This window comes from Pinus tabuliformis, chromosome 4_1 (genome assembly GCF_031772625.1).
Source record: "Pinus tabuliformis cultivar Carrire ecotype Pingquan chromosome 4_1, CPIR1, whole genome shotgun sequence".
Classification (NCBI taxonomy): Eukaryota; Viridiplantae; Streptophyta; class Pinopsida; order Pinales; family Pinaceae; genus Pinus; species Pinus tabuliformis.
In genome coordinates this window covers 386034833-386054464 of record NC_142303.1, presented here as the reverse complement: position 1 = coordinate 386054464, position 19632 = coordinate 386034833, and the positions used below count along the sequence as shown (strand labels likewise).

The 19632-nt window shown below is 38.9% G+C and overlaps 1 protein-coding gene across 8 annotated transcripts in view; it reads left to right on the top strand.

Annotated features, from left to right (window-relative positions):
* LOC149175906 (uncharacterized) overlaps nt 1–19632 on the top strand; it is a 193652-nt gene that overhangs the window by 46768 nt on the left and 127252 nt on the right. For all 8 annotated transcript variants that reach the window (XM_089419788.1, XM_089419783.1, XM_089419787.1 and 5 more), the window contains 2 exons: nt 16752–16844; nt 16992–17135. In XM_089419788.1, the coding sequence (XP_089275914.1) occupies nt 16752–16844; nt 16992–17135 (237 nt within the window). The remainder of the gene's footprint in view (nt 1–16751; nt 16845–16991; nt 17136–19632) is intronic.

The following is a 19632-nucleotide window of genomic DNA, read 5'->3' as shown; positions in this document are numbered from 1 at the left end:
GTGCACGTATACGCGCCTTTTGTTCTTCTAACCCGCGTGTATATGCACTTTCATCAAGGTTAACCCGCGTATACCTCTCTTTGATCATTAATTCTTTGCTCTTGACCTGCTGCACTATGATCTGTCATCTGAGTGAGTTGCCATCAAGGACAACACCTGTATCATACCTCTGAGTGAGTTGCCATCAGGGACAACACCTGTATCATAATGCCAACATTTGCTAATTGTAGTAAAGTTGGGGTAAACTGAAAATTGGGAAGTTTTAACTGATCCATAGTGTGCTTGCTCATAATATTAGTGGCTGCTCCTAAATCAATCAAATTGTTTGGGATTTCAATACCATTAATGCAGATTTTTACAATAGGGCAATCAGGGTCTAGATATTTTTGGACTATTGGTTTGCCCATCATAATATCTGCAATCTTTCCTACCAATTGAATTTTCTTGACATCTTTTCTCTTTCTTCATGGTTTTTAATGCACAATTCCTTAATTGTTTTTACAAATATACGTATTTCCTTTATAGCTTGGAGTAAGGGAATTTTGATGCAAATATTTTTCAATTCATCTAGCATATCATATTCTAGTAAAATAATTTGCCTTTCTATTCCCTTATCAATTTTGAGTCTTTCAGGAAAAGGAGGATTTTGTAGGGAAACAGAAGGTTGTTCTACTAGAGGAATTGTAGAAGTTGGCTTTATTTGGTTCTCATCTAATTGTGTAGGAAAATCTTCCTTTGGAGCATTCTTTTCGTTTTTAGGAACCTTATCCTCTTTAAATTCTTGGATGACAACTGGTGGTAATTTTACTTGCAAAACCATACTAGATCTAAGTTGGACATCATTTAGACCTAAGGGGGCTATCATGTAGGCTTGAAAATTTTGACCCTCTACATTGTAGATAGGTTGTTGATTTTTATTATTTGGATTTGGAAGTGGTTGAGCAGGTAGTTGATTGGATTTATGAGGAAAAGGAGTGGATGGTAATGGAAGTGGTTGATTTGATGGTTGTGTTTGAAATTGTAGTTGAGTTGGTTGAGTCGATTGAGGAGGGTAGTATTGAGGTTGGTATGGGGAATATGGTTGTTGGAATTGAGGATACTGGGGATTTCTACCATAAGAATTTTGCCAACCTTGTGCCCAAGATGGGTTTTGAGGTTGAGGTGGCCAAGGTTGCCAAGGCATAGGTGCATTCCAATTGCTCTGTGGTTGTGCATATGATTGATATTGAGTATTAAGACCTTGTGCCATACTTGGTTGTTGAGACTGCCATGGTCTTTTAGCAATAAAGCAAAGTGATTCAGCTTGGCTTGATCCAACTTCATCCTGAAAGACAACTTTAAGCCCAGGTATTGAAGGACATTCTTTTGTATCATGATTTTCAACACATATGACACAAATCTCTACACTATCAAGAGGACATTCTCTCAAAGCATGCTTTTTCCTACACCTAGGACAAAAGATAGATAATGCAACATTCTCAACTTTTTGCTTGTTTTGTATCTTTAGAGTATCTAGTTGTTCACTAAAATTTCTAAGGATATTTGTTTTGAGATTTTTAAGCAAATTGCCTAATGCTACTCTACTTACCATTCTTGATGCAGATTTACTGACTCTTGACATGGATAGATCTCTTGGATTCTTACCATATCTAGCCTTACCTCTTGAAATATGCTTGCACAACTCACAAATTTCATCAAATGATAATTGGGAAACATCTCCTTTGCCCATTAAATTGAGAAGATCAATCCACTCATCTCTTATAGCTTTTATCAAAAGAGCTTTTAATGTCTCCTCTTCTAAATTATGAATCTTGGCGCTTTTGATATTGTAGGCAAAGTTTTCCACCAGGTCTTCAAGGCTTTCATCCTCCTTTTGCATCATCCTGAAGGTTATGGTGCATACAATAGTCTTTGTATTTTTCTAGGAATACTCCATTTCATCCCATGTTCTAATAGACTGTGTTCTTAGACCCATAAACCATTTAAGGGCTCCATATTTTAGAGTAGCTGGAAATAAATTCAATTTTAGAGTATGAAGTAAATAGTTCTAGGATCTACATAATACCTCAAACTCAAATAGAAATGTCTTAGGATCCTCAGTTCTTAAGCCATGAAAATTGGGAAGAATAGAAGGTGAGATATTTACATTGTGGCTGTGGTATCTTCATTAAATATGGGGAATCCATAAGGGTATTGTTCTCCCCTTACTCCTCTACCACCTCGTCCACCACCTCCTCCTCTACCTCTTCCCCCACCAATACTAAATTCACCACCATCTACATTGTGTACTTCTCCTTCCCCTTATTCTGCCATTGTAGATTCCTCAAAGCTAATATAAGGTTCAACAATAGGATTATCTATTTCTTCCTCTGGTTCTTCTACTAATGGTACCTCATAAAAAGTTTCCTCCTCATTCTTCCTAGGCACATCTAACTCCTATCATAAGAGTTGTTCTCTTTTTGAAGAGAGAAATGAAACTCCTTTAGTAGCGGATGTAGGTTCTTCACCTACAACTTTTGTGGAAGAAGTTGGTGAATCCCTAGACCGCATTTCAGATCTGTATACCTTAGGAAGTCTATATCTGCCTGCTATGGATGGTATGTGAGTGTCGGTGGATGGTGTGGCACTATAGGGTCTAGTGGAGGTTCTTGGTGATGTCGGTATTGAATTACGTCCACTACCTCTACTTGCAATTCTACTTCTAGAATCTCGTTCGCTATACATGCATTCTAAATGATTTTTATATGATTTTAACTATGCATCTATAGGATGAATGCATCTAAGATGATATGTAAACCAAAAATAAAGTCCTATACGTTGAAAATAGTGTAACTAGGATCAGTCTTCATTATTTTTGCATTAATGTATTTTTGTATTTACAGAATTATTTTTGCTCTAATTAAAGAGCTCAAGACAAAATGAAGACAATCATATATTATTTTTGTAAATGTAATGAATGTAAGTCCTTCTAGATCATCAAAGAAATACTCAAATATGTACCCACCGTTTTACTCTTGAAACCGCTCAAAGGAAGGCTATGAAACCACGTCGGCTCAGCTAAATGATCGAAGGAAACGTTGGCCTAATCGAAGTTCACGTTGGCTCAATGAATGGGAAGGCAAGCCTATATATATAGGCTACGTATGGAGCCTCAACAACACAATTCAATTCACTTCTCTCACGAAGAAGCAAGGTAGCGAAGGAGCCGCAACGTTTGAGGAAGTCTGTCCCCTCATCAAGCCTGCACCTCGACATCCAGTCCTGGGTTAGCGTATCGCATTTCATGATTGCGTTTGAAGGGAAAATCTGGGTTAACATATTGCAATTCATGATTGTGTTTGAAGGGCAGATTTGGGCTAACATATCACAGTGCATGATTTCGTTTGAAGGGCAATCCTGAGATTCGCATATCACATTTCAGGAGGAGACTATGGATGATAGTGCGAGGGTACCGTAAGACTAAAAGAGCCCTAACTCCATCCACGTATGCATATACGCTCAGAATTCTAGGGCACCCTCCTTCACTGTGGTGACAGTCAACCGGATTATCTTGTGGAAGCCGTGCACATCAGCCATTTTCATAACTGTGACAACGTATGATATATATATATATATATATATATATATATATATATATATATATATATATATATATATATGGAGCAAGAGTAGATCGAGGCTAGGAGAGCCTATCCGAGCTGATTTGGTACAGACTGATATAATTTTTCAATTGCAGAACTGAACAGTGCTACTGGGTACATATTCTGAGGTATTGTCATTTGATGTTGAAGGCATTTCAAGGTCAAGTTTTGGGTCATGTAATTTCTCAATAAAGATTCCATAAGAAAGAGTTCAAGGGTTTTTCCTCTCAAGTTTTGGATAGGTTTTGCCCTAGCATGGTGCCAATATTTGTGTACTTGTGCATGATTGATTTTCTTATTTTGATAGCTGGTTGATGATAATGATGCATAGTAATAATATCGATCAAATCTGAGAAAAATAATATCTCAAGCAGTTATCTAAGAAAGAGAAATATAACAATTGCATTGCCCTTAAATTTCTCAACATGGTATCAGAGGGTGGTTCATCTCAGGGCAGAAAGAAGATCAACTCCCTCATGTAGCAGTTGGCAAGTATTGGGCTATGGCTAACAAACCTCATCAATCAAAAGATCAAACAAGCTTGGGTTTATCTAATCTCCAAATCTAATAGATCTACAAAAGCTGATGGTTTATTCTCTGCACTCTCGGGTACATTCCAAGATGAAAACATCTGGGTAATAGATAGTGGAGCTTCAAGGCATATGACCGGTCACCATCATCAACTCAAGACTCTCTCCAAGGGAAAATCCTCCTATTCTGTGGAGCTTGGTGACAACAAAAACTATCCAGTGAAAGGCATCGGATCTACCTCCATCAAGCTTGATGACGGAAGCAACATTCATCTCAACAACATCCTCTATGTTCTAGGTCTGTGCAAAAATCTTATTTCTATTTCATCTTTAGAAGAAAAGGGTGATAGAGTAGCTTTTATAAATGGAAAGGTAGTTGTTTGGGCTAAAGATTCAAGTCTTGAAAAAGCTAGAACCATTGGTGTTCAGGAAGGCAGATTATACAGATTAGCCTCTCCGTCAAATCAAGCACTCGTACATACTGAAATCAGCCCATGTGAATTATGGCATAGAAGGTTGGGTCACTTACACTTCAAAATTCTTCCAACCCTGAACTCCATAGTGAATGGAATCCCAAATCTTAAGGAAGAACATGAAGGTATATGCAAGGGTTGTGCATTGGGCAAGATTGCAAAGAAACCATTTGGACACAGCACATCCCGTGCTCAAGAAATACTTGATCTTATACACTCTGATGTCTGTGGTCCTATGACCAAATCTCTTGGAGGAGATCTATACTATGTTACCTTTATAGATGACCACTCTAGGAAAACTTGGGTTTACCTCCTTAAATCCAAAGATGAAGTCTTTTCAAAATTTCAAGAGTTTTAAGCCGCAATTGAAAATCTCATAGAAAGGAAAGTCAAAATTTTGAGATCTGACAATGGTGGAGAATACACTTCAAAAGAAATCATAGCCTTCTGCAAGGAGGTAGAGAGTAAGAGGGAGCTCATACTTCCGTATAATCCCGAGCAGATTGGTGTAGCTGAACGGAAGAGCAGGGCCATAGAAGAAAGTGTCAAAGCTATGATTCATGACCAAGATCTACCGAAATTCCTATGGGGTGAACCAACAAAGACTGTTGTGTACGTTCAGAATAGAAGTCCCCATAGGTCTCTAAATAATCGAACACCTGAGGAAGTCTTCACTGGGAAGAAGCCTACCGTGGATCATCTCCGAATATTTGGGTGTCTGGTATATATCCACATTCCCAAGGATAAAAGGAAGAAGCTAGATCCAGCAAGCAAGAAGGGAATATTTGTGGGATATAGTAATTCATCCAAAGCTTACAGAATCTACATCAAAGAAGGACATCATATAGAAGTAAGTCGAGATGTAATCTTTGATGAAAATATTGCATTCAAAAGGTCAAAAGACATTTCATCTGATTCCGATGAAGAAGATCTTCCTATATTCGAGGAAGAAGTCAACAAAGAAGAAGACAATACTCATCAAGAAGATGAAGGTTCGAGCGAACCTGTCACTATCCCTGAAAAGAGGAAGAGACCTAATTGGTTGACCTCCACACTTCAAGAAGCTGAATGACATTAGGCAAGTGGAAAATTTAGAGAAAGCAAGAAACCCAGAAGGTTCCCTGGATATGCAGCCTACATGTCAAAATTGATAGAAGATGAGCCATCCAAATTTGAAGAAGCTTCCAAGCATCTTGAGTGGAAGTTTGCCATGAATGAGGAATACCAATCGATAATGAAGAATGGGGTTTGGGAAGTTGTTCCTAGACTGGAAAACAAATCTGTGGTAACTTCGAAATGGATTTACAAAATTAAGCATGCTGTAGATGGGAGCATAGACAAATACAAAGCCAGATTTGTGGCCAGGGGTTTCTCACAAGAAGAAGGAATTGACTATGAAGAAACCTTTTCTCCTACAACAAGATATACAACCATTCGTTCATTGATTTCTCTAGCTGCATCCATGAAATGGAAAGTTCATCAAATGGACGTAAAGACTGCATTTCTGAATGGCACCATAGATGAAGAAGTCTACATTGAGCAACCTTTGGGATTCGAGGTCAAAGGTAAAGGAGACTATGTTTGCAGGTTGAAGAAGGCCCTATATGGCCTCAAGCAGGCACCTAGAGCATGGTACGCCAGGATGGACACTTATCTGCAAAGACTAGGCTTTACCAAAAGTTCGGCTGATCCCAATCTCTACATCAAAGTGGTAAAAGATGAACCTGTCATCATCTTACTATATGTAGATGATCTTCTACTAACTGGTGTAGAAGAACGTATTCTGGAATGCAAGAAACAGTTAACGACAAAATTCGATATGAAGGATCTAGGGTCCATGCACTATTATCTGGGATTGGAAGTATGGCAAGAACCCAATGAGATTTATTTGGGTCAAGGAAAGTATGTAATTGAAATTCTCAAAAGGTTTGATATGATGGAGTGCAAGCCTATGATGACTCCTATGATCACGAACCTGAGACTGTTAAGAAATTCTGAATCTAGTCTGGTGGATCCCACAAGGTACAAGCAATTAATTGGATCACTGATGTACCTAGTAAATACTCGGCCAGATATATGCTTTGCAGTGAATGTTCTCAGTCAGTTTTAGATGGAGCCTCGTCATGATCATTGGGTGGCAACCAAGCATATACTGAGATACTTGTGTGGAACCATACATTACTGCCTAAAATATGAGAAAGGAAAAGATGTACTTCTGACAGGATTTATTGATTCCGATTGGGGAGGTAGCGAGAAGGATGGTAGAAGCACAATCGGAGGATGCTTTAGTCTATGATCCTTGATGGTCTCTTGGATGAACAGAAGGCAAGAGAAAGTTGCCTTAAGAAGTACTAAAGCCAAGTATGTAGCGGCATGCGAAGTCAGTCGGGAAGCGGTCTGGTTAAGGAAATTGTTATCCGACTTATTTGCGGGACCGTTGGCCTCTACAACGATTCATTGTGATAATACCAACTATATAAGATTGTGTGAGGACCTAGTGTTTCATGGGAAGACAAAGCACATAAACAACAAATATCATTATATTCGGAAGTTAGTGCAGTATGGAGCATTGAAGTTGGAATATGTTCCCACATATGAGCAGACTGGCGACATATTAACGAAAGCGCTTCTGAACAAGAAAATTGTGTATTTTTGAAACAAGCTTGGTCTGGTTGATATGTCGTCCCTATTTGAGTGGAAGAGATAGACACTAAATTTCTGTCTTCCGAGAATGAAGAAGAAATGGAGGATTGAGTTATCATTTGGCATCCGACACTCTTTGAGGATGAGGTAGGGCATCCAAGACAAGAGTGGGCAAGAGGACCAATATTCTTGAGGGTTGGGAACCCAAGATGAGAATAGTCCTAGTAGGGTATACTCGAAGAACACTCGGGTGGGTATGACCCTAAGAGAGACAATGACGAGTGTGTCTATAAGTCATTGGTCTCGCCAACATTGTGCTCTGATCTATGATTGAAAGATAGAGCGATTAGTCAAGGCCTTGCTATATGGAAACAATGTTGGTTGAAATGATGCTATAACAAATGGATAACTAATCCGACTCTTTGCTTATGAGAACTCTTGTATTGAGAATGTCCATGTACCATGTATGAATGAATACCTCCCTAGTTAAGAGGGAGTGTTGAAAATAGTGTAACTAGGATCAGTCTTCATTATTTTTGCATTAATGTATTTTTGTATTTAAAGAATTATTTTTGCTCTAATTAAAGAGCTCAAGACAAAATGAAGACAGTCATATATTATTTTTATAAATGTAATGAATGTAAGTCCTTCTAGATCATCAAAGAAATACTCAAATATGCACCCACCATTTTACTCTTGAAACTGCTCAAAGGAAGGCTATGAAACCACGTCGGCTGAACTAAATGATCGAAGGAAATGTCGGCCTAATCGAAGTTCACGTCGGCTCAATGAATGGGAAGGCAAGCCTCAACAACGCAATTCAATTCACTTCTCTCACGAAGAAGCAAGGTAGCGAAGGAGCCGCAACGTTTGAGCAAGTTTGTCCCTTCGTCGGGCCTGCACCTCGGCATCTAGTCCTGGGTTATCGTATTGCATTTCGTGATTGCGTTTGAAGGGCAGATCTGGGTTAACATATCGCAGTTCATGATTGCGTTTGAAGGGCAGATCTGGGTTAACATATCGCAGTTCAGGATTTCGTTTGGAGGGCAGTCCTGAGATTTGCATATCGCATTCCAGGAGGAGATTGCGGATGATAGTGGGTACTGTAAGACTAAACGAGCCCTAGCTCCATCCACGTATGCATATACGCTCAGAATTCTAGGGCACCCTCCTTCGCTGTGGTGACTGTCAACCGGATTATCTTGTGGAAGTCGTGCACATCAGCCATTTCCAAACTGTGACAACGTATGATATATATATTTATGGAGCAAGAGTAGATCGAGGCTAGGAGAGCCTATCCGAGCTAATTTGGTACATATTGATATAATTTTTCAATTGCAGAACTGAACAGTGCTATTGGGTACATATTCTGAGGTATTGCCATTTGATGTTAAAGGCATTTCAAGGTCAAGTTTTGGGTCATGTAATTTCTCATTAAAGATTCCATAAGAAAGAGTTCAAGGGTTTTTCCTCTCAAGTTTTGGAGAGGTTTTTACCATGGCATGGTGCCAATATTTGTGTACTTGTGCATGACTGATTTTATTATTTTGATAGCTAGTTGATGATAATTATGCATAGTAATAATATCGATCAAATCTAAAGAAAAATAATATCTCAAGCAATTATCTAAGAAAGAGAAATATAGCAATTGCATTGCCCTTAAATTTCTCAACATGGTATCGGAGGGTGGTTCATCGTAGGGTAGAAAGAAGATCAACTCCCTCATGCAACAGTTGGCAAGTATTGGGCTATGGCTAACAAACCTCATCAGTGAAAAGATCGAACAAGCTTGGGTTTATCTAATCTCCAAATCTGACATATCTACAAAAGCTGATGGTTTATTCTCTGCACTCTCAGGTACATGACAAGATAAAAACATCTAGTAATAGATAGTGGAGCTTCAAGGCATATGCCTGGTCACCATCATCAACTCAAGACTCTCTCCAAGGGAAAATCCTCCTATTTCTGTGGAGCTTGGTGACAACAAAAACTATCCAGTGAAAGGCATCAGATCTACCTCCATCAAGTTTGATGACGGAAGCAACATTCTCTCAACAACATCCTCTATGTTCTAGGTCTGTGCAAAAATCTTATTTCTATTTCATCTTTAGAAGAAAAGGGTGATACAATAGCTTTTATAAATGGAAAGGTAGTTGTTTGGGCTAAAGATTCAAGTCTTGAAAAAGCTAGAACCATTGGTGTCTGAGAAGGCAGATTATATAGATTAGCCTCTCCTTCAAATCAAGCTCGTACATACTGAAATCAGCCCATGTGTCCCAAGATGAATTAGGAGAAGTCATACCCGTTGAAGATGAAGCTAGCCCAGACTCACTCCAACAGGTTGGTGCAAGGGTTTGGGATGAAGGAGAATCAAATAATGATGCAAATTTCCTGTCGTCATTTAACGAGATTGTTGAGGAAAATCACAAGGCTACAACAATTGTTGACGGTTCCCAAAAGGTGTGCAAAGATGATAACATGCAGGTAGTCAACGGTGTGAACTAAGACACATCAGATGATTTATTTCATAAAGAAGATATTTTTCATATGCTTACTTATGCCCATAATTTGGAAAACCAATTGAAGGTAAGCGTCGACCAGATTATGGCAGCCATGAGGCATTATGATGATACACATGCATTAGTGGCAGATTATTGTTGGAGAAATACAATGATACATAACAGTTTGGGAGGAGAGGCTTTACTAGCAAATTTTCAAACACTCAGGGGCATTGGCAGAGATGAAATCTAATTACCTTCACCTTTTTTCGGATAGAGATCACCTACTCATTCTTGTTGAGATGTACCATGATGTGCTAGAAGGGAAAGAGGAGGAAGTTGATAGGTTAATCCATGAGCTTGAGACTACCCAAGAGTCCTTGAAGAGCACTCAGATGGCCCTTAAGGAATTAGAGATGTAGGCTGAGCAACTTTGTATGGGGTTGAGTTATAGATATTCTTCATCTCCCATCATAGATAGTCAATCAACTATGGAAATGATCACACAAGAGGATGATAGGGGCACTCATGATTGGATAGAGGAGCCTCTTGTGATATTTGTGCTTGAGGAGCACCGAGATGTACATACACTTACAGAGAGGTATGTCCTAGAGGGTTCTGATTATGCATCCATGGGATGTTGTGACATGTATATTTCAAACGAGGATACATCCATCTGGGACCCAATTTCAATTGACATGGCTGGAGTGGATACTAGAAGTCGAGGTTGGCATTGGGATCTATGTGGACCTTTACATCATATACCAGAGGTGCAATATGATTATGGCATTGATGGGGTGATTGACCCAGTGACTGAGCAGTGAGGGCACACGTTCCTTCACGTTTCCATTGGGAATGTGTAGACTTTAGGAGATGTCCTTGCACATCATTCATGCATGGGGTTGCAGGGTGGTCAACATGCCCTAGCAGGAGTTATTCGAATGGGATGACATTGGTATGTCACCAGACATGGCATTGTATGGAGACGATGCACTTCCATTGATGTATTAGGCACAATAGCCACCGAGGATCAGCGCAACAATGACATTCTTATTAGCATGTGAGGAGTTATGTCTCTTGGGTTTACCAAGACAATTTAGGAGATGTGATTCAAATCACAATGGGTTCACTAGTAGAGTGGTAGATACATTGGCACATGTGGGATACTAGATGATATTGGGTGGTACGACAACAAGCAAAGGTATCTAGTGGTGCACAATACAACGTTATGTAGAGGAGCGTAGGGATATGTGACTGCATGTAGTAGTGTGAGATGCTGCATAGTGGGATCTTGGAGCATTGCCTCAAAGGAGACCTCTTGATAGGGACATCGAGCGTACTATTGGGCGTAGCTTACCTAGGATCGATGAGAAGACAAATGAGTATCTCTTGCTTATAAGCATAGGGACTCACACACCCATTTCTCTTCCATATTGCTTATAATCACAGAGGAATTGGTCATTGTCCCTTGATGCTCTCATCATGAGCAGCGGGACACGAGATTCTCACTTGAGATAGTTGGATGAGATACATTGCATCAGGAGGGAAATTTCCCAATTGAGTCATTTGGCAGGTGGGTGAGTTGATGGATACAGGCTTAGGGATGGCGTGTTCTACTACAAAGTTAGCATATGTTCCGTCCCTGAGTTCACACTTAGGGATATTATCATGAGGGAGTTGCATGACATACCTTCGGCAGGACATTCCGAGGCATTGCATGAGCATGAGGCACAACGAATTGTAGAGCTCTTTTACAGGAGGGCATGTGGGCTCTAGAAAATATTTAGGTGCATCATCAAGAGACAAGATAATAGAATTCGTTGTAAGATATGCTAGGAGCACGATGACTTAGCTTGCACAAGGCTGATTATTGATACATGGTGTCCATCTGTTCATTGCATACATGGGTTAGAGGAGAGGTACGGATGCGTTCCAACAACTATCATCACTATGCAACAACCAATAGAGATTGGGAGCTCTGAACTTTTGATATGGTCGTGGGATCCAGTGATCCAATTGGTTGCTAAATCACTCCACTTCTTAATGAGCAGGGATATGCCAATGAGTGTTCTAGTTGATTTGGGAGTTGACACGTGGAGGATTGCGGAGGACTTCACCATGTGGCGATGCAAATTTCTCTTGTTGTTGCTCAGTATTGAGTTTAGTTGTAGACTGGTAGAGTATGACCTCGCTAAGATGTTTTGGAAGGATGTGCTTCGTGGTTGTGGGTTCGAACCTTACAAATATTTTGGCATATGGTTCTAGGTGAGGAGGATTCAATATGAGCACAATGGGCAATTATTTATGACTTGAGTGGCACAATGACAACATGGCAGTCTATTTTTGAGACAAGCTTGGGACCTTGGGATTACAAGGCTTGGTAGTTCAACTACCATTAGGGATGAGATGGTTTTTGTAGATCATTCATATCTTCCATTGGACCTCTGTTTTGTGGGGAGTGTTTCACTTCTCAATGATTTTTTGATATTTTGGAGCGCCTCACTAGTATGGTAGTGTGATAAGTAGGAGGAGGCTGTGGTTAGTCCATGTGGAGGAGGAATATTGTCAACAAGAGTTGGATTATAACTTCCACAGTTCACTCTTGAGGTACATCACCCATGACATTAGTCAACTTTGACCCAACTATGAGGATTTTTCATGATGACATCACTGGACCTAGTATGACCCTAGGCTAGCCTTGACAAAATCTGATGGGAAGGAGCTATTTCAAAGCCCAGATGAGGATGGTCTCCCATTGAGGGACTAGGTATGGCTTGTCGCACTAGAGGAAGCAATGTTAGAGAGAAGGAGGCTTTATTTGATATTTGGAGACCCATGAAAACCACTATATGGTGCCTCAACTGCCTTTGGGATCCCACAGTGGACATTGAGGTGGATTTGAGGGCCATCCCACAAATTTTGGATCATCCAAGCATCTACAAACATTTTAACGCCTCATCACACTTTAGCGTGGCATTTTGAGCTGTAATTGGGCATGGGGTCAACAATTTAAAAGGCTATTGCTCACACGTGTGGGCTAATTTGGCTTGTTTTGTTGTTAGCTAATGTGTTGGCTTGTAACCCAATGACATTTATGATCAAACTTGCTTATAGGGGCTTCTTTAGGTTAAATTAGGAGACCTAAGCCTTATATAAATAGAGGATAGGCTCATTTCATTCTCATCATCACTTGTGAACTTATTTAGCTTGCTTGGAGAATTCGACCTAGCTGAATTTGAACCTTGTATCTTGTGGATATGTGATCTATTGAGGATTTTTGCATATGGAGCTATTCTTTGGCTTTGGAGATGTCATTTTGTAGCAATAAAGGATTTGTATTTTGTGGCTATTGTATGGAGTGGTTAATTATCAAGGGTTTCTGTGTGGTATTTATTGTTGAAAATAATATTTATGAAGGTTTTAGCTCAACTTTTCCTTACAAAAAATATTATTTTTCCACTTGATTTTAGTGCCACATGTCACCTTTTTCCATCCTTATATTTATACAAGGGCAAAGTTTGGGTGATATTTGTCTTGCTTATGTGCAAAAATAATAATAAAAGGTTAAGTTGAATAGGTAGGGTGAATTTCCAATGGGTGTGCATGAATGTTGTGTAAAATTGCAAAAATAATAATAGAAGGCTTGGTCAAATAGGTGGGCTAAATTTCTAGTAGGCCTGCGTTATTGTAAAGTGGAAAACTTCACGATCAAAGCATTTTTCTATAAAAAACCATCTCAAAACAGTAATATTATTTTAGGAGGGAGAAAATTCAAGAAAATGAGTGGTATTCTATCTGGAGTTACATTTACGAGGGTGTTCAAGAAATGCATGCCAATGCTAAGTGTAATGGTTGAGTGCTCTTTCAAGAAGTCCTTTGACCAAGAATTGTGCTTTGTGTTCACATTTAAACCTTTACCATGCATGAATTCTCCCTAGAAGAATATGTATTTGTGCCGACCTTGACAAGGTCAACCTTGGAATTCTCATCCTAAAAGAAGCACCCTTAATACTTGTGCAAATGGGTCTTCATCCAATCCATGAGATATCAAAATGTGTGCATATAGGTGCGCTTCGACCAAGTTACGTCACTAGTCACCTCACATGTGTGTAGGGTGTGAATGCATCACCCAGGAATGTGTGCATGAGTGGATGAGGTGAATGGATGAGATGGAAGGTCGGCACATAGGTATAATTCTTGCCTATTCAAATCAAGGCTCAACTAAATACTTAAACCCTGTGATAATGGATAAAGATAAAGCATGAATGAGGTTTAGGACATGTGAACAAAGCTAAATTGAGGTTGCGGTGAATTGGATTTTTGTCATGTGTTTTTGCCTCGACATATGTGCCAAAGGTGGAGGTATTAACTTATGTTCCAGATGGATACAAAGTTCAGTTCAGTAATGAATAACCAAGAATTAATGTATCATGTCAATATGTGTCAAAATGGGGAGTGCCTAGTTTCATGTGTACCTCATGGATTATAGGTTAAAATTCCCAGTGACGAATTAAAAAGTGAAACTTAGAGAAAAAGGCCTCAGTGAAAGATTAGAGAAATAAAGTATTATACGACAGTTAGGTGTGTGTTCACACGAGAAAAAATGGAGATTTGAGATTTTAAGAGTTAATATGATTTAAAACATGGGGAACTATAGACCAAAGGTACCAGGCACTTTCTAGGAGATGGAGTGAAGTGGTATGTTGGTATGAAAATGAATTTTACTTGGGTTAAATGTTAATATGTGTCATGATACAGAAATCACCAAGGAAAAATGGCGGAAAGTGGTGATAATATATATGTTAAGTTGATTTCACCCTAGGAAAAATTGATGGCATGTTTGCAATAGACAATTTGCATAAGGTAAGACTATGGAAATTACATTAATATGAAGATAATTAGGTAAATGCATCACCATGATAGAGGACAAACTTGCAATAATAAGTGAAAGTGATTAGGATGTGACTAGGTGACCGTGGTGATGAAGATTTGTGAAGAAAAATATATACACCTGAAGCAGCTTCCACCAGCATTCTAACCTTTTGAAGGCTAGAATGATCCCATCAATCTGCACAAGACCATTTACCACTCATCTCAACATAAGGGGTAACAAGACTGGTTGAAGGGTAATATTTTTACAAGAATTTTACTATCCACTGATTAACTTTAATGAGCTTCTTATTACTTAAATAACATAACAAGTGCAGTTTTTCTTTATTTCTAGACAAAAGGGCATCATCTCACAAGGTGTGGCTCTCTTGCCACTTTGAATTTAGCATTTACTTGGCATTTTGAATATACTGCAACTTTTTAAATGTATAGATGGTTGACCATCGCTTGGGTAGGGTATTTGTTTACATGCACAGACACAATTGTGTGTGTGTGTGTTTATATTTCCTACCAACTTTGAAGTTACTTAATTTATCAGGTCATTTATCATCTTGACCATGTCAATCTTGGAATTCTCATCCTAAAAGGGGCACCCTTAATACTTGTGAAAATGGGTCTTCATCCAATCCATGAGATATCAAAATGTGTGGATATAGGTACCCTTCGACCAAGTCACATCACTAGTCACCTCACTAGTCACCTCACATGTGTGTAAGGTGTGAATAGGGTTATGTAGGAAGTGCATATATCCTCTTAGTGCAATACATCACCCAGGAATGTGTGCATCGGTGGATGAGGTGAATGGATGAGATGGAAGGTCTGTACCCTAGGGCACATAGGTATAATTCTTCCCTATTGAAATCAAGGCTCAACTAACTCCTTAAACCCTGTGATAATGGATAAAGATAAAGCATGAATGAGGTTTAGGAAATGTGAACAAAGCTAAATTGAGGTTGCGGTGAATTGGATTTTTGTCATGTGTTTTTGCCTCGACATATGTGCCAAAGGTGGAGGTATTAACTTATGTTCCCCATGGATACAAAGTTCAGTTCACTAGTGAATAACCAAGAATAAATGTATCATGTCAATATGTGTCAAAATGGGGAGTGCCTAGTCTCATGTGTACGACATGGATTATAGTTTAAAACTCCTAGTGACAAATTAGAAAGTGAAACTTAGAGAAAAAGGCCTCAGTGAAAGATTAGAGAAATAAAGTATTAATACGGCAGTTAGGTGTGTGTTCGCACGAGAAAAAATGGAAATATGAGATTTTAAGAGTTAATATGTTTTAAAACATGGGGAATTATAGACCAAAGGTACCATGCACTTTCTAGGAGATGGAGTGAAGTGGTATGTTGGTATGAAAGTGAATTTTACTTGGGTTAAATGTTAATATGTGTCATGATACAGAAATCAGCAATGAAAAATGGCAGAAAGTGGTGATAATATATATGTTAAGTGGATTTCACCTAGGAAAAAGTGATGGCATGCTTGCAATAGACAATTTGCGTAAGGTAAGACTATGGAAATTACATTGATATGAAGATAATTAGGTAAATGCATCACCATGATAGAGGACAAACTTGCAATACTAAGTGGAAGTGATTAGGATGTGACTAGGTGACCATGATGATGAAGATTTGTGAAGAAAAATTATACACCTGAAGCAGCTTCCACCAGCATTCTAACCTTTTGAAGGCTAGAATGATCCCATCAATCTGCACAAGACCATTTACCACTCATCTCAACATAAGTGGTAACAAGACTGGTTGAAGGGTAATATTTTTACAAGAATTTTACCATCCACTGATTAACTTTAATGAGCTTCTTCTTATTTAAATAACATAACAACTGCAGTTTTTCATTGTTTCTAGACAAAAGGGCATCATCTCACAATGTGTGGCTCTCTTGCCACTTTGATTTTAGCATTTAGTCGGCGTTTTGAATGTACTGCAACTTTTTAAATGTATAGATGGTTGACCATTGCTTGGGTCGGGTATTTGTTTACATGCACAGACACAATTGTGTGTGTGTGTTTATATTTCCTACTAACTTTGAAGTTACTTAATTTATCAGGTAATTTATCATCTGGAATTTGATGGTGCTTCCAAGGGAAACCCTGGGAAGGCCGGAGCTGGAGCTCTGCTGCGAAGCCTAGATGGAAAAGTGGTATGATAATGCAAAATTCACCAATGTTCATTAATCGGCAAACTTGTGTCTTTACAATGTGCTTATACAAGCATATTTATTACTGATATTATTTGTCATGTTGAAATTCTATATGTTCTGACCAATGTAGGCCTGGTTTGTAAACAGGTATATGAATTGAGAGAAGGTGTTGGCTATGCAACAAATAATGTTGCTGAGTATCGTGCTGTTATTCTGGGATTGAAAGTTGCTCTGAGTTATGGAATTTCTGAAATTCATGTGAAGGGGGACTCAAAACTTGTTTGCAAGCAGGTCTCTCTCCCTCTGTCACTCGCACGCGCACACACACACCTACAATCCTTTTATAACTATGTAATTCATGTAAGAAGCGTGAATTCCAAAGGAAAATATAGTTTACTTGATATTAAACTATCTCTCTCTCTCTCTCACTCATGTACTCAAATGCATTTTACAGGCAAACATTTATCTATTGACAACAACACCTGGATATTTCTTTTTAAGTGTGTTCTATTGTCTTTGAAACTGATAATTGTCTTCCCATAAACTGCTGTACCAGTGTGTTATTAAGTTAAAGTCTAAAAGTCTAACATTCATCAAATATTTCCTGCAGACCGTTTAGTTATACAAAGAGCAAGGTGAATCAGATTAGAGTTATTTGATGGTGTATGTCTCTATTTTTTTCTTATGGTCATTAGAAAACGGCTACAAACATTGGTGCCTCTATTTCAAACATTCCTTCTAAGATTATTGCAATGCAGAATTAACATTTAAAGGGAACTCACAATGATTGGATGGGGTAAACAAAAGCATTATATATTACTGTGGGATTTAAAGAAAACATTACAGTGATGCAAATCTGGCACTAAAGGGAGAAGAAGGCGAGGCAATTTCAATTTCTGAAACCAAACATTATATGAGGAATATAAATATTTGAACAGTCATGTAATCAACACAGAGAAATTTCTTATTGAAATATCTGGCAGAAATTGTGCTTCTTATTTCCCCGAAAACTAACAATACAAGTTCCCAAATGTTTGCTGATGTCATGGAATCTACTGACTGTCTCTCTGATTTTCTGATTACATCCATATTAAAGTCTGCCTTTAAACATGAATTAGAAACGGAAAGTACTTTTGGAAGAGTAAAGAGAAGAACTGAAATTGAACCACAAAACTGCGCTATCTGCTATATTATCTAGTTGGGAGTGAATGAATGCTGAGCAGATGTCTTTCTTAGCTCAAATATTCTTGTATTAAGGATCCTGTGAATATTCCTCTGTTTTACCTTGCGGCCTCGACTGCTACCCATTGGTTCAACTGATTTGGTTTTGTTCCCATGAAATACTTCCTTTACCTCATTCCACTATTGTACCTTGGAACCAATGGGTTATCTGCCTTCTGTGGGCTTATAAACTCTCTCTGTGTTAATTTTTAACCATAGCACCTGGTTAATTACTTCCTAGAAGATTACACAGATCTATTGAATAATAACACGGCTAGTGTTTAACAGAAGCAAAGTAAGCAGCGGAAGGAAATTAAATCAATACACTAATCTCACAATCACATGCACACGACATATCTGCCCTTCAAAATCGGTTCTTCATTTAAATAACTCAGAGCTTACAAGGGTCCCCTTCCTAGGCTAATGGTCTATCGAAGAAGATATATACAACAAAACGCTGAAACTAATCCATCTGATTATGCCGTAGATCTGTACTTCGATTTGCTTGGCTGATCAGGATCTCCCTTGCTGCCCCTTGCACCTTCCTTGAACCCAGCACACTTGAGTGGAAGTTCTTCTCCACCCAATCACTAAGATGTCATTCTCTCAATGTCTTTTGCTCACTAGATGTGTTTTCTCCCTTTGCCTAGCCTTCCATTTATAAGGTTGAGTCATTTACTGAATCCACAACCCTAATCTCCAAAGTGATGAGAGTTGAGATTAGATGTCAACATCACTTGAGATCAATGGTTCAGATTCATTTAATCCACCAATGCAAAAATATTTGCATTTCATTAGATTAGCTCACTTTATTTTATAAAAAATAATTACTTGCTAACGTTAAAGGCGTATTAGGCCACTTTTGCACGCCTAGATGTTAAAAATATGTAACTGCGGTCAAATTCCACTTTGGACAGCTCACTTGATGGAGATGATGATTGCATTGAATTCCGCTTTTCGAGAGGACCAAAATCGATGTAAAGATCACTCAAAACGGATAAGGGAAAGTGTACATATGAATAAAGGCCCACATGTGCACATTTAACAAGGTCGGCCCCAAAGCAAAGTGGACACCCTTGGAAGGCTATAAATACAAGTGACCTCTGCTTCATTTGGACACAACCTTGAGACACTCTTCTATCTTGGTTTTTGGCCCTCACAGATTTGAGGCTTGTCTGCGGAGGAACATGTTCGCTCTAAGGTGAAATTGCAGGGTCCGAAGCTCGCATCTCAAATTTAGGGTTTTGGGCCTCAGTCGCAAGCACAACATAGGACAAAGTCGAGCCCAGTTGCTCACACACAAGCTCATTCTAGTCGCACAGACAACTCTCCATCCATGCGACTGGGGTTTACAGTTTTTGCGGTCCAGATCTGACCCCAGTCGCTCGCATGCCAAGTTTAACGGAGCTACTGGGCAGCTATAGTCACTCGCATAACTTCTCCTCTGTGCGACCAAGATCTAAAAGATGAAATCTCAGTCTTACAAAGATTTCGCTCAGTGACTGCAGGGTTCGACAATTGATCGCAGACAATGAAAGTTCATTGCAGACTTCAGAATCAGGGTTTT